At 47.4% G+C, this 16,066-nt stretch overlaps 1 protein-coding gene across 1 annotated transcript; it reads left to right on the top strand.

Annotated features, from left to right (window-relative positions):
- Positions 1-1,410: 1,410 nt before the first annotated feature.
- On the top strand, positions 1,411-14,100 carry FOXN4 (forkhead box N4; the record flags this gene model as incomplete). Its single annotated transcript, XM_082066310.1, has 9 exons — positions 1,411-1,493; positions 9,975-10,138; positions 11,130-11,245; positions 11,343-11,456; positions 11,597-11,724; positions 12,085-12,181; positions 12,271-12,478; positions 12,664-13,053; positions 13,850-14,100. 9 exons carry the CDS (start codon positions 1,411-1,413, stop codon positions 14,098-14,100), a joined length of 1,551 nt encoding a protein of 516 aa, XP_081922436.1.
- Positions 14,101-16,066: the final 1,966 nt, after the last annotated feature.

Here is a 16,066-nt window from a genome sequence, read left to right as displayed (position 1 = left end):
TGGAGCAGGGACCCGCTTCCTCTCTAACCCCCCCAAAAAGCCGTTTTGTCCCCCCGGGGTTCCTCGCAGCGCTGCAGCCCCTCACCGCTGAGGCGGCAGCGGGACGGGGGGTCACGGCGCCCCCCCCGGGCGCTGCCCGCCGCCGGGCCCGCCTGAGAGAGCTGCCGGGCGTTCCCGGGCACCTTCCCGCGGAGGCGCAGGGGGTGGAGGCCGGGCCAGGCACGGCGGGCCCAGCGGCGGGCGGGGAGAGGCGGCCCCTCCACCCCGCTTCCCGCCGCGGCCGAGCGGGGTCTGACCCGCTCTCCGCGGGCACCGGCGAAGCGCCCTCCGGGGCGGGCGGCTCCGCAGGGGCCGGCCCGCAGGGCAGCCCCCGCCTCCCTCCTCCTCACACATTTATCCCCCCCCGCTCAAACCGCCGGTGCCCGTTTGAACCAGCCGGGTGGGTCCCCCTCCCCCTTCCACTCTCTGGAAAGTTGCAAAAAGTTGGGCTGTGGTTTTGGGGTTTTTTTTCCCCCTTTTTTTTTAATCCCCCCTGCCCAGCCCGTCCCACAGCTGGGTCCCGCGGGCGCTGGCGGGGCGGGCCCGGGGGGCCGCGGGGGTCGCTCGGCGCTGCGGCGGCTGCCGGGAAACGCCGCGCTCCCCCGGCCCTGCCCCGGCCCTGACCCTGCGGGCGGCCCCGGCCGCGCATGCTCCAGGCTGGACAGCTCCTGCGAGGGAAATTTAAAACCGCGCCGGAGCCCGGCCCCACCGCGACTCGTCGCGGCTCCGAGCCGCCGGCTCCATCCCCCTCGGGGCAGCTCCAGCCCCCCCGAACCCCGCCCCTCAGAGGGAGACCCCGCCGCGCCGCAGCCGCGGAGCTCCGGCCGGGCCCCCGGGCCCCGGCCCGCCAGGTTTGTGGAAGGAGCCGGCAGGGCCGGGCCGGGAGGTGCGGGGGGTCGGGGCGGCGGGACGCGGGGCTGCTCGGGCGCTGCCCGGGGCGGCTCGGCGGGCAGCGGGCTCGGTTCCCCGGGCTCCCCTGGGCGCACTCAGACCATCGCTTGCTTCTCCTTAACGCTCCGCGGCTGCTTCTGTGGGAGTTTCGGAGCAGCCCCGAGGTGGGACGTTCCCCAGCTGACTCCGGTGCTCCCAGCACCGACGTCCCAGCGCCCGCCGAGCCCGCAGTCCATCGATGCTCCCTCCATCAGGAGCTACGTTCCCTTTCTGAGCCTTTGTTTGTTTGTTTGTTTCCCCCGTAAAACATTATCCTGCATTGCCTGTCCCAAATAAACCAATGCAAACAGAGGTAAAGGTGATATAGATCGGGCTTTACTCTAGTCCTGGGTCTGAGCCGGGGTTTTGCGCCTCCTGAAGTGCTGGATAGCGGCTGCTGCCTCACCCGCTGCTTCTCTGTTCTTGTCTTTTGCCAAGGAGATGATAGAAAGTGATATCCCGTCCATAATGTCAGGAATCATTAGGAATGCAGGGCAAAACCACCACCCGTCACAGGAGTACAGGTGAGGCTTTTCTCCATTTCAAAAATACGCACTGCGCTCTCACAGCCTGCTAACTGATGTTGTTTTCTCATTATGTCCTAAAAATACCCTGAGCATATAGAAATATATATATATATTTTAAAGTTAACTACATCATTATCATTTTTCCACTCTAAATTAGATTTCTAAGCTGGTCACCGGTTACAATGTATTGCTTATTTAGAAGCATTCCTGTTTAAAGTACTTTTATACTAACCTATGCTTGATAAATACACCTTCAAAGCCTTGGGCTGACCTTCCAGTAAGCTCTCTCTACTGTATGAGTGTTGCCAGAGAATGATGTTCTTGTTAAAGAGTAATTATTCAGAAGTTCCCTTTCAGATCACATTTTGCATTGTTTCAAAGCAGTCACAGAGACACTAAATGAAGCGCAATAGACACTAGGAAAGTTTTTCATTACAACAGGTACTTATGTAGTACTCCAGAGCACTGCCTTCTGTCAAAGTTCTTCTGATATCAATGGGAACAAACCTAGATCTGTCAACAGACTTTGATAACTTACCTGTACCACTATGCATCCATTTATCACTTCAAAGCATTGTTAGAACTGACGGGATAGTTCTGCATGACTTACAGTGTGCTGGGTTAAGTTAGGTTGCATTTCATCACATGATGCAAAGTTCCAAGAAACATGGAATAGCAGAATGTGATCTGGTTCTCACAGTAAAAGAAAAAATATATTTATATTGTTTTAAAATGAGGAGCGAGAGGCCACCTCCTTCCTCCCAGCCTGAGGGTGTTTTCCCCCATTTCTCTGGGTGAAAGTGGCCAGCCGCAGGTATTCTTCTATCAGCCTCTATTCAAAATGCAAACGCTGCACTGCAGCCTCTTGCAGCTCAACAAGTGATTTGTTATACTCTCTGAAACCACTGTGGAAAAAGGTTTGTGGAACTCTCTTTTGCTGTTTATTAAAGCACGGTTTGCCCTAGGCATTTTCGTTGGCTATGTAAGTATTTGTAAAGAAATTGTTCAGTATTTAATGAAGGGTACGTATGAGAGAAACTTCTGGGTACTTATATTTAAGTCTGTATCTTCAGTGCCCTGAAGAACATACCACCTTAACAAAGACCCTTTTTATGGAGAGAACTATTCTTTAACTCATAGCTGCAGAAATAAACGCTGTTTTTGAGGAGAAAGATAGGATTTATCTTATTGCCAGTAAGGGAATTGTAAGAGTTTCTTCTTTTATTCAGAAGTCAGCTGCTTTTAAAAACTACTTTCAGTTCTCTGTTAAGCATTTTGAACTTGAAGTTCTCTAAAGTTTTTAACCCACTTGTGATTTCTTTAATTCAGCTTTAAAATGAATTATTTGACCTCATTTAATAGTGGCAAATTCTGATAAAAATGCATAAAATCTGAACTGCACTATAAATGCAGAGCAGTATTTGTCCTACTTCATGAGAAAACACTTTGGATTATGTAAAAGAAAATCTTTTAGACTGAATGATTTTAAGAAAAGAATAGACCTGTCAAATTCTATCAGCTCTGTTTACTCTCCTGCTGTCACCACAGTCCAAGACTGGAACCCACAGTCCCGAGTGCGCCATGGGGGAGCATCAAGGCTCCGCAAAACGGGGAATGGCCTCCAATTAGTGAGCGGGAGGCTGGGGCTGTGCTGAGAACACTCTTCTGTCTCACTTGGAACCTTTCAATGGGGCGGTTGGATGTGGAGGGGACCGGCCTTTCCTGCGGGCGTGCGGGAGGAAACGCCAAAAGGGAGGGGAGCGCATGGGTGTGTGAGCAGGGACCAAATCGGCAAACACCAATGAGTTTTTACACTTTAAATTTGAAACTACAGCATTTTTTTAATGTATTTTTTTTTTCTTAGTGGACCAGGAAATAAAAACCTCTGATTGCAGCAGGTCTTTTAATTCTGTGCATCCAAAGCATCTATAGTAGATTTGATGTGGCAATAGGGTAGTGATGAGGATTAGGCTGCTATGCAAAGTCCAGGGACTATTTGCTCCACAGTAAAATGATTTCAGACAAATATCTCTTCCACTGATGCAGCTATGGGATATAAAACATCTTGCTGTTCAGGAATGATTAAGGGCCATCATCCCTTCTCTGATGATTATGTTTTTATGGCGCTGTCACTGCCTGGCTACCAATGCAAAGTAATACTTCATATTAGCAGTTGCCATTCTTACTCTCCCAGAGAAAATACCACTACCTTCAATATTTTCGTAACTGTAGTAGTGACAAATATTTCTAAAGACTTCATTTTACATTTCATAAAAGTAGATAATTGTAGCACAATGGGATTTTTTAAAACCTTAACACTTTATTCTTGTTAAATATAATTAAAAATCTGACGCTATGTCTTAGTTGTAAATATTTTGATGTTTAAATCAAAGCAATAATTAGACTACAAGTTTACTATGCAGTGGTGCACTTGTGGTTATTCAGCACAAAGTTATGTAAATGATAGGAGCCAACTCAAAGGCTACTGAATTAGAGGGGAGCTCCTATGGTCTTCAGTGGAGCTGGTCTCTGAGAAACGAGGTTCTTCAGCTCATGAACACTGTGGTCTTCAAGCAATATTTTTAATTGAAACGTGCAATCTATCCTTCCCCAGCCTAATTTGATTTAACATACACAACAGGACAGGAGAAGTAAAAGATCTGCTGTGAAGCACAGACTGAGATTTCATGTGCTGAGCATGAGCAACAGGAGCCCCAGGGAGGCAGACGGGAGGCTCAGGTGGGCCTGGACTAAGGCTGCAAAAACACTTACAGACCTGTAAGTTGTCTCCCGGTGAAGGTTCAGTGTTATCCTAATTCAACGTTCTTGGTTTTCGAATGCAGCAGCATGCTTGTTTTTTTCAGGGACTCTCCCATTCCCAAACTAGGGACAGTTACATGTGGTTTATTACATATCAAAGAATAAATCACGACATGAAAAACAGACCATTAGAAGAGAGGCAAAGCATAACTTGCAATGAATTATTTGGAGTATGTCAAAATCCAAAATTAAGGAATCAAATCATCACTCTAGGTAACAATGTGGCATCTATATCTTGAAATAAATAACTAAAGTGTATCATTTTACTTGAGGAAATAGTATTACTTAAGATGTAATGCTAAATCTAAATCAACAAGATAAACCATAACTTCGTGTTTTGCAACTCAATATTTTGTGACCATATTTCTATTTTTTAATATTACTTTGCATTTTCAGTTGATAGAAGTCTTACGTAGTATTTTGAAGGCCTTGAAATGAATTTCTATACATGTTACACAGGAACTTAGTTTTAAATAGTTAACTCTTTGATCAAAAGTTGTGACTCAGTCGTTAATCATTCAACATATTATTAGGCTATATCCTCCTTCACCCTACTTCATTGTCCCTTTGGTTTTTAAAAATCTATATTTATTAGCTCATTAGATAGTCTGATTACATTTTTCTTGTAATAATCACTTTACGCTATCATAGCTTAGCTTAAAATCATATTAAGAAGCAGAGTCACATAAACACGCAACTGCCACATTCCCTACATCCTGGGCGTGACTGCATTATAGTGGTGAAAAAGGTGAAAAGTCTTTATTTTGCCGACATGCGGTACATTTTAGGTGTCCCAAGTGGTGCTCTCAGCTCTGGTTTGGCACTTGGGTTTCTGGAGAGCGAGCGGCAGCTCAGGACCCGACTGTCACCCCGGGGATGGACGGAGCCTGGGAGTTTGCACGGAGGAAATTTCTGCAGACAAAAGGTTCCAAATGCAGAACTAACGAAACCGTAATTGTTCCTGAAGAAAATGTCAGTGTCCATTCCCTTGACACCATGTGTGTCTGACAGGGAGTGAGATAATGACTCAATGTGTCGGAGGAATTTCATCACAGTAGTTGCTTCATTCTTTCAAAAAAATGTGAGAAACCTCCTAGGAATCAGTCAAACTCGGGCTGCTGTGGATTGATTTAAGTGGATTAGCTCAACTGTTTCCTATGCAGTTCCTGAAATGTGCTAATCGGTATTAATAAAAAATTGTGGCCCTTGCTTCTCAAATGCTCTTGCAGTTACAGGCTGGTTTGTGGGGACTGGTTTGTACCCCGGCGATGTCCTGGTGGCTTCTCGTGCTCGTCTGTCTCAGGTGACACCAGAACAAGGTTCATGCCCTACCTCACATCCAGTGCCTGACCTTCCGTTCAGAACGAGGAAACAGAGAAGGAATTTGGACATTTTCAGCACTGCTGTGAGATCTCAGATGCTCACGGCACACCACTCTAATTTTACCCATTTAAAATATCTCAAATGTGCAGAAAGCAGAATTGCTGCTTGGCCGCAGTAAGTAATGCACTTGAGATGGGTTCTTACAACACTGCAAATCAAAGGGTAGTATATTTTATATTCCCTTTACACTGGAGTAAATAATTACACAAAGTCCCATGCAGACAGGTCAGCTCAGTGCTAATGAACAGCAGCTGAAATGATGTTAAAGGAAAAAATAGCTTCCCAGATAGACAATGCTCCTGGTTTTAATAGAAAACATTCCTATAGTGCCTGGTACTTCTACACCTCTTCGCATCAAGGAAAAGCTCATTTTGACATTAGTCGCGGGTTTAGTGTTTTGTTTGTTTTTTGTAGCAAAACAGATTGTGGAGTCAGATAACAGCTGCACTCGGCAAATCCGAACCTCAGGTTGGTTTTGTGGGTAACGCAGAGCAGGAGCGAGCGGCTGGGAGCTCAGCGCTGACATCGCTCCTCGCTTCCTCTTAGGCTTAAACTAATCACGTAGGTCACTTGTGATTCACTTTCCCTTTATCCCATACCAAAAATGATGTAATGAAGGGTTATGAAACTCAGAGCTGGAATATATAAAAGTCTCCAGGAGCACATCTATATGTTGTTCTGATAGCATAAGTACCTCTGCAGAAGGTTTTGGGAGAATCCTCTTCTCTTCTGAACCGTGGTGTAAGAAAAGGAGAACAGCAACACCTGACAGGGTAATCATCTTATTTGCTTTTTCCTCACTAGCTTTGGTTCCCATATTCCAAAACTTCTTGAGCCGTAGCTGAGGAGGGACTTGCTGGTTATCCCTGGAAAGCTGCCTCATTTTTGCTCTTCCTTCCAGCAAGGCTGACAGGCTCTAGGGACCATTGTCTGATGTGCTCCCAGTTTCTCTGTGACTGCAGACAGGAAGGTCTGGAGCTCAATACTGGGAAATCTGGAAAGGGATCTCATTCCAAGGGATATTTTTCCCAATTCCAGACAAGTAAACTTTGCACAGGCTGGCTGGTGGCCGAGATCTATTGCCCTGATTAGATAAATATTTTGGGACGTGCATAATGGAGCAGATAGCAAAGACTAATGCTACCTCTGAGCATTTCTGTGTCATCTGCCATAGCTCTCAGGGCACTTTTCTCAGGACCCCAGCATCCTCTGATACAAAGAGGAGAACTGGGGCTCAAATCCTCAGCAGCATGCAGATTCTTACTGATGCAGGTGCCTTTCTAGGACAGAAACACACAGAAACAGGAGGGTGTTTTCCTGCCTAGCTGTGAAGGAGAAGGGTGAAAACGGAGTCGCGTAATTTCAACACACCTTTAAAAATAATGTCATGTTTGCCACACACTGGGTGTGACTGTAACCTTTTCTTTGCAGGGGTTGAGTAGCTCAGCCTATGTCCCAGACAGCCCTGGGGAATGTGCAGCGGGGGACATTTTCCGTAGTGTGCATTAATTACAGCGTATCACTATTTATCTCATTTACATGCAGTGAAAGGCAGTGGCTGCTTTTACCACAGTGCCCCATTGTGCCAGGGCCGCGAACGCCCAGCCGAGCATCTCCGACTCCTGAGGTTTGCCCTCAAACGTGAGATGAGAAGGGTGGCTGAGGGGAACAGAATCCAAGTACACACGATATTATAATACGTACTTATATAGTTGTAGCTGGCTTGGCACAGGTGATTTTTCAGGTCAGAAAGGTTGAACCCTGTGAGATTAAAGCTGTTACTGTGCACAGCTCTTTCCAGGGGTGGCTAGATCAGCATTTCTTCACCAACAGCAGGCACACACCGAGCCTGTGTACCGCCAGATAAGGTGGTTTCATACTGCAGAATGTATCTCGGTGTTTAAAACACCTCAGACAGTGATGGGCATACATTAAGCAGTTTCACCTTCCTTGAGACACATAAAATTTAACATTGGTTTTTAAGACAACCTGAAGAATAAGCCTTAAATGTGAAATACTGTATTCTGATTAAATATACTTTCTAACCCATTATTAATGAAAACAGTTATTTTGAGAGCTAACAACTCCATTTAAAAAAAATGTGTAAGTGAACAGATGCTTTTAAAAGAAATGTAAACTCAAATTCGAACTGCCGTGCCGTGCTAGGATAGGGAATGGGAGGAAACAGCTTCATCTTGTAAAAAGAGCTGTCGCACACACTTGTCTAGTTACTGTATTTAAAATAGAGCCTAGTGGCTGTTATATCAACTTAGAAGCTCGGTCACCTCCCTTGCCCGGTCTGGACCCGCAGAGGGAGGGGGCGCGTGGCTCCGCATCCTGACGATGCTCCAGGGGACACACTGTGCCCAGCGGGGCACTCGCAGGTTGTGCTGGTGTCCATGGATGGAGAGATCCCCAGGACGAGCGCGCCTGGGCTGACCATGGAGCACAAGCCTTTATTTCCCCCAAATATTTATTTCTCAAGGGGGGACGGCTGCGGCGGTGCCCGCGGTGCGGAGCGGCTGGTGCGGTGACGGGGACAGGGGGGCAGGAGCGGGATCCGTGGCTGACAGGAGGCGTGTGCGGTGGGTGCTGACCCTCGCCGCCCATCTGACCCCGTTATTTGTTGGAGGAACTGACTTGTCTGGGAGGACTGGCAGGGACCGGGGTGCCAGATGGCATGTGGATGTGTGTTGTGTGTCGCCTGTCATTCAGCCAGATTAATGTGAGGTTTGTAAAAAGGAGGAGGGAGGAGTGAAAAAAAAAACAAAACCCAAAAAACAATTAAGCAAGAATCCCAAAAACAATCGAGGCCACGTGCCAGCGGTCGTTGGATGCACAATGGGTTATCGGCTTCCCATGAATGGGCCCAACTGTTGCAAACGACATGAGCCTGCCCATTTTTCAAATCATTTAATGCTCTTGTTTACTTCCAATCCAGCCAATCTCCAGGCCAGGAGAGCTGTCACCTGATAGTCTTTTTATGTATTTAAGTCCCCGGCTTCACAAAATAACTGAACAGCGGTAACCATGGCAATGCTAATTATTGCACTATAACTACAGTAGGAGAAAGAAAACAGGGTAGGCTGCAAGAGGGACTTGAAGATGGTTTTTGGCCGGGATTTGAGCTTTTGGCTCCTGGTATGTGGTGTTTGTTGTTTGGGTTTTGTTTTCTTTTGTTTTTTTCCTTTTCTTCTTTTCAAAATCTTTTTACAAACAAATAAATTACATTCTGTTTTAAAGATCTCCCAGATAATAGTTTAGGGAACTTTGATACGTGTTTCTGGAAATCATGAATAGAGGAGCTGAAAGCTCCTGGGCAGCCGGGCACCAGAGCCCTGCCTGGTTCTTTTAAGCTGATTTAGAAACACGTAAAACGTAAAAGATGCTTCAGCAAGAGACCAGATTTATTTAAGGCTTCTGCATCTTCATTTGGCAACAAACACACATTAGTACCACACAGCTGGCTTTAACACATCCACGAGAGAGCTTTTTAAAGCCTTTGTTTTGAAAGCAAAATCAGCTACATCCAAATAAACTTGTTGTTCTGATAGAGAAAGATGTTTTCCTGAACGTGAATCCCTTTGGGTTTACCCTGGGTATCTAATGATAACCTCCTGACACGTTCTAATTCCTGCTTTACTCCTCAAGGTAACACTGCTTAACAGAAGTAAAAGTAGTTTAATCTTTCATTTGCGATAGTTCATTTATTGACTTAATTGGAGTTTTGACCACACAGGAATTTTTGAGTACTGTGCAGATATTTCAATAGTTCTGTTTGGTACCATGTGCACCCCCAAAGCCAAACAAAGCAGGTGGGATGGAGCACGCAAAATGTGTCAAAAACGGAGCTTTCCAGCAAAAGCAGCTTGTTGTGGTTCTGCCAGGGCTTTGTTGGTACAAGCAGGCGGTCTGACAGGTTCCGTCTGCAGTGAGGCCAAACAAGGGCCAATTTCCAACAAATGTGAAAATAATGAATCAGCGTTGCTTTTTTTTTTCTAGGCAGTTTCTCCTCTGGGTTCTTACACCTTCTTCCCCCACAAACACTGCACAAGAAGTTTTCTTAACCGAGTGTTTCAAATCATCATTAGGTAAAGGGCGGCGGTAACCAGCTGTGAAACCAGAGGTTGCACATGAGTTCTGCAAACTGAATTCCAGCCTGACGTATCTTCCCCACTGACCTACATGAGCTTTGGCATCCCAGTCCTGCCCCCTCTCCCGGGGACAGTGCAGCAGCACCCCCGCTCCCTGCTGACCCTTCCTGCTCTTTTGCAGACTCTTGGCTTCCGACCCGTCCCAGCTGAGTGACGATGACCTCCCCAGTGACCTGCAGTCCCTGTCCTGGCTGACATCTGTTGATGTCCCTCGGTTGCAGCAGATGGCCAGTGGAAGGATGGATTTTAGCCTTGGTGCCCAGAACGCGATGCTACATCAGCCAGGTAAAGCATCAGGATGTGAAATAACTGCTCTTTAAGCGACACAGCCTGCTGACCTGGAGCCTGTTGTCTCCTTGCTGATTCGTTTCCTTTGTTTCGAGAGGCAGTGCCTGAGCAGGGATGAGATCTTAGGATCCTGCTGGCATTTCAGCTCAGGGTAATTGCTGGTGCCTTGTGTGAACGTGGGCCAAGGTGCTTTAGACTTGCATTTCAGAGGTTTTCAACAGCTTTGAAATTAGGTAATGAGTCTTTCTTGTTTGTTTCAACATTGGTATAATTAAGAGCACCTTATTTTGGTGACACCAATGGTAGGACAAGGGGTAATGGGTACAAACTGGAACACAGGAGGTTCCACTTAAATATGAGAGGAAACTTCTTCATGGTGAGGGTGCCAGAGCCTGGCCCAGGCTGCCCAGGGAGGTTGTGGAGTCTCCTTCTCCGGAAATATTCAAAACCCATCTGGACACCTTCCTGTGTAACCTCATCTGGGTGTTCCTGCTCCATGGGGGGATTGCACTGGATGAGCTTTCGAGGTCCCTTCCAATCCCTGACATTCTGTGATTCTGTGATTTACCCCTTACCTGTTTTCTTCACACAGACTTACAGCATAGACTCACTGAACGCCTTTCTTTCCTTGCTGAACATCCTGTAGGTAAACACACTTATTCCTGAAGGCGTACAGATCCTTCTGCAGTACAGATAGTGCTGAATGTGTTTTTTTTTCTTTTATAAGATACTGTGTGTGTAACACCACTGTGGACTGTTAAACAGCTGTCATCTTTCATTCCCTGCATAACAGGTTTTCAAAACAGCTGATGTCACCTTTGCAATCTGTGCAATGCTCTAGGTTCTTCTGGGATGGAAAGGCACCGAGAGGTGCTATTATCCACTCCAGAGCTCAGCTGTGTTCAACTGCATCTATTAAAAATAAATGTTAGCAGTCTTTTCTTAAGTGTACTTGCATGTGAATGTTACCTTTACTTTCTCCAAACAGGGCCTGTGGCGAGCAATATGCACTCGACAGGAGCCCCTGGAGCCATGATTCATGTCCAGGCCAGCCTGCCACAGGGGATCCTGGGACTGAATTCTATTTCAACACATGGAGCAAATGTAAGAGCAAGCCTCCATGGCTTATTATTGCACCACTTCTCAGGAAAAAATATCGGTAATTTCAAGACTGACACGTCTGTTGTCTTCATCTCGGCAGATGAGCCAGTATGCTGTAGGTGGGCAGCCATCTCCTGGTTTACAAACACAGCAACAGCTCTTTCCTTCTCCTCATTCACAGCAGGTGTTCACGCTAGCACAGAACACACAACAGGTACTGCTATTTGCTCGTGGTCTGTGTCTTGAAGTACCTACCAAGACGATCTCTAGAACTTTCTTAAAATAAAAACATTAAAATATCCCTAAACCTACATCCTGCATTTGACATTTTCCTTCTTTCCCTCCCGCACACAGTGTAACCCAGCAGCGATCTACAACCCGTCCTACGGGACACAGCCACACTACGCTCCGCCGCGCCTGGCTCCTCACGCCGCCCAAGAGCTACACCCAAAGCATTACCCCAAGCCCATCTACTCGTACAGGTGAGTAGAGAGCAGAAGGGCGTCTTGCCTACACCTGTTGTAACACTATAGCTGTGGTAGGATGAGGGTTCGATTCCTTCCAAAGGGAACAGAAATCCCATCATCTGCCCAGGAGTTCTGCCTCTGAAGGGCAGTGGGAATGAACAAGCAAACTGGTTCCTGGACATCAGCATGAAGTCAGAGTAATAGCACAGAGAAGTAAGATCTGCAGGGTCACAGGGTGACTTGTAAGTGCTTGCAAAAGGTAATGCCATGGTCAGGCAGCTATTTGTGTCTCAAGAGATGGGTCCAAGGTTGCCAGGCCAGAAGAAGGAGCGATGGCTGAGTGTACACAACCTGTTGTTTCCTGTGTTTCTGTAGTTGCCTGATCGCTATGGCGCTGAAGAACAGCAAAACAGGGAGTCTGCCTGTCAGCGAGATCTACAGCTTCATGAAGGAGCATTTCCCCTACTTCAAGGTACGCGCAACGCCTGGCAGGTGGAAGTAAGAACATCACAAACACTTTGTTTGTGGCTTATTTCGCTAATGTCCCCGTGCCTCTTTCAGACAGCCCCTGACGGCTGGAAGAACTCTGTGCGCCACAACCTTTCCCTGAACAAGTGTTTTGAGAAGGTGGAGAACAAGCTGAGCGGCACCTCTCGCAAGGGCTGCCTGTGGGCTCTCAATCCTGCCAAGATCGACAAGATGGAAGAGGAGATGCAGAAGTGGAAGCGGAAGGACTTGGCTGCTATCCAGAGGAGCATGGCTAACCCAGGTAGGGCTGAAGTTACACTTCAGGGGTGTCTTGGGTGTTCTGTGTAAGTCTCATGTGATCATTTCTTTAGCTGAGTTAGGGGTTAGGAGGGAAGTCAACAAGAATGAAGGCGAAGGGAAGGGAAGCAGATGGCATTTCATTAAACTGTCTCTCTTCTCCCCCGGGAATGGGTATCGCTTGTGCAGAGGAGCTGGACAAGCTGATCACTGACAGACCTGAGAGCTGCAGGCGGCCCAGCAAACAGGCAGAGCCCGAGATCTCCACCCTAAACCATGCGGCAGCGGCTCAAGGCCGAATCTCCATGTCCCAGCTGCAGCCTCAGCCCATCATGACGCTCTCGCTGCAGTCCCTCCCGCTCCACCACCAGATCCAGACTCAGGCGCGCATCGCCCCGGACTCGCCAGCGCCCGCGCAAACGCCTCCTCTGCACACCCTGCCCGACATGAGCCGCAGCCACAGCCCTCTGAGCCACCACCCCGTGGGACGCACGCCACCTGACTTCCTCAACGTGACGGCAGACATGAACACCGAGGTGGATGCTCTTGACCCGAGCATTATGGATTTCGCATTGCAAGGTATGGGAGAGTGAAGCTGGGGTGGGGGGTGGCGTGGTTTATGTGGTTATGAGCCATAGAATCATAGAATCATTTTGGTTGGAAGAGACTCTTAAGATCATCAAGTCCAACTGCTAACCCAACCTTGGCACTAAAACATGTCCCTAATAACCTAATATACACAACTTTTAAACCACTCCAGGGATGGTGACTCCACCACTGCTCTGGGCAGCCTGTTCCAGTGCTTCACAACCCTTCACCAAACACATAAGCAGGGTCCTCAGCAGGGTGCTCTGGGGTGGATGTAACAGCTAAAACCTCGTGCTGGGTGGTGGCTGCTGCAGGGTGATGTCCCTGGCTTCCTCAGGATGTTTCTGCCCAGCGCTGGGTGGGACAGTAACCATCTTCTCAGGCCAAGCGCAGCATGGCAGGAGATGCAGGCAGGGACATCCAGCAAGCTGGATCTGGGACACTATGTTGCTCTGCCCCTGGCAAACCACAGTTCTACTCCCGCCTTGGTTTTCCCCTTCTGTGAAAGCAGATCTTCCCTGGTTTGTGGCTATGCCCAGCGTGGCCATGGGGGTTCCGGTTAGCATGTAGTGGAGAGATGTGGCCTGGAATGGTCTGGACTCCTGTGGTAACCAGGGGATTTGGGGGGAACAGACACATTTACCACTTTTGCACTACAGATGGTACCACCTGCAAGTGACACTGGTTCTAAATAGCGGGTAAAGCCCTTTAGTTATGGACTGACCCCACCACACCGTGCCTGGGCAGGCTGGATGTGTTGCTGTGACCAGAATTTAATCTTTTAAAGGTAACATCTGGGAGGAAATGAAAGAAGAGAGCTTCAGCCTCGATACCCTGGGCGCCTTCAGCAACTCCCCGCTCCACCTCTCAGACTGTGACCTGGGCACCCCTGGCCTCATCCCCATCTCCAGCGGCAGCGATCGCTCCTTCCCCGACGTGCAGGTCACCGGCCTTTACACCACGTACACCTCCCTGGACAACGTGGCGGCAGCTCAGTACATGAACCCCCAAGGCAACAAACCCATCGCTCTGCTCTGAGCTTCGCACCGTCCCACAGACATCCTGCTCCGGGGCCAGTTTCTCCCACGGTTAAAATCTGACCTGAAAGCAGCAGAAGAGTTCCTCCTGGAAATGCCTGGGATGTCTTGGCATTTCCTGGGATGCAGCATGTGATGCCAAAATACTTGAACTGTCACTAGCAGAACCACTGGCACCGGTGGCAAGACAGAGGAAGGGACACAGACACTTGTCTTGCAGGACCAGTGAGCTCTTGAGAAGGAGCTGGAAGGCATCAGGCAGCAAGAACTTTCACTGGAATGGAACTGAGCTAAACAACAGTCCAGTGAAGGCAAATACATTTAATCGACACCGTGATCCAGGCTTATATGCGGCTGCTGTTTGGTCACCATCTCTACAGAAGCCAACACAAGTCACGGAGCTGCAAATTGGGGTCCAAACTGCTTGATCATGGAACACATAGATGTTTTTTCTTAAATTGCCAAATAACTATTGCCACTGAACAAAGACCCCATGCAGTTTCTGGAGACACTTGCACCACTAACGCTTTTCTGATATAACTACTGCTAATTTATTGTTGTGAGGTAGGAAAAAAGGAGCAAAAATACTGAAAATGAAAAAATCAAGCCCATAGCAGACAACTGTTATATCTAGGCTTAAAAACCAAGTCCTTACCCCGAGAAGCAAGTGGTACTACTGAATTGTTAAACTGATTGCTGGGTAGAAGGTTTTAGGAATTATGTCTATTTGTAGGATTTTTTAAGAAAATATTAGGTTTGTTTATAGTCTTGTGTATTGTGCTTCTGTCTGTTCTTGTGCTAGGCAGTATTACTATTTGTAAATTTATTTATATTTATTGTTATGAAGAGAAATTATGTAAACTGAGCACTGTTCAATTTTTTAAAATGCTGCAGAAAGCTGTTTTTACATCCACTAAATTATTCATAATCAAAAATGCAACCATCACTGTTGTTACACTACATTTCTTTTAAACAAGCACTTTTGATACTGTGAAACTCATGTTTTTTTAAAAAATTCAGAGACCAAATATTGTAACTGTACCATACCAATTCATAATAGTCTTTCTTTCCTAATTCACCAAGTAAAATTAATTCTAATGTTGTTTTTAACTTTTCAAACCCTGGTTTATACTTGGTAACATACACTGCAAAAAAAAGAAAAGGATGAAACATCTGAAAATATAAAAAGCAAACTGTATGTTGGAATTTAGCATTTAGTTTACTTACACCTCTGTGACCATGAAGTGATATTCATACCTCGTGTTTTGTCTCTCCGGTGCATCAATCGCATTTCCCCATCCGACAGCGCCTGGGATCATGTCCAGGTCTCAGCGCGTGCGGCTGGGGCTGGGGGCAGAAAACCGTCCTCAGCCCAAGTCCCAAAACCCAGAAGGTGCCGCATTCTGGAGCCGCCAGGCTGAAAATCGAATGTGAAGATCCAGGGCCAGAAAACATCTGTGCCCACATCTTCCCTGAGCGTGTGCCACAGCGACCTCTTCCATCATGATGCTCCACGGCACAATTTATTGCCCAAGAACAAATGTGATTAATGATTGTTTGCTGTGGCTGGCGTCATCTATGATGTCTGCATTTTTTTTTTTAATAAATATTTCTTAGCACTAAGCCTGGGTTGTTCTGGATGTGCTGCACGATGACTGCTCTGGTGCTGGGTGCGTTGTTGCTGTGTCACGAGCTCCAGCTCAGCATTCCATGGGAATTCTGAGGCGTTTGCTCCTGGAAACCCAACCCGGCCTGGCTCCTCCAGGAGAAAAGAGATTCAGGCATTACTGCACAAACTTCTCCATCCCATCAACCTATTTCTGAACATCCCTGCAGCTGAATGAGCAGCAGAGCCCTGGGTTAGGGACAAGTGCTGGCAGGGGATGCAACAAGCCACTCGGTGCCGCAGCAGTTTCTGTGCTGCACCAGCCCCGGCTCAGATCCGCCGTGTTTATACAATGACAAAA

Source organism: Streptopelia decaocto, assembly GCF_964273445.1.
Source record: "Streptopelia decaocto genome assembly, chromosome: 15".
Classification (NCBI taxonomy): domain Eukaryota; kingdom Metazoa; phylum Chordata; class Aves; order Columbiformes; family Columbidae; genus Streptopelia; species Streptopelia decaocto.
This window is presented reverse-complemented; position numbering and strand designations above follow the sequence as displayed.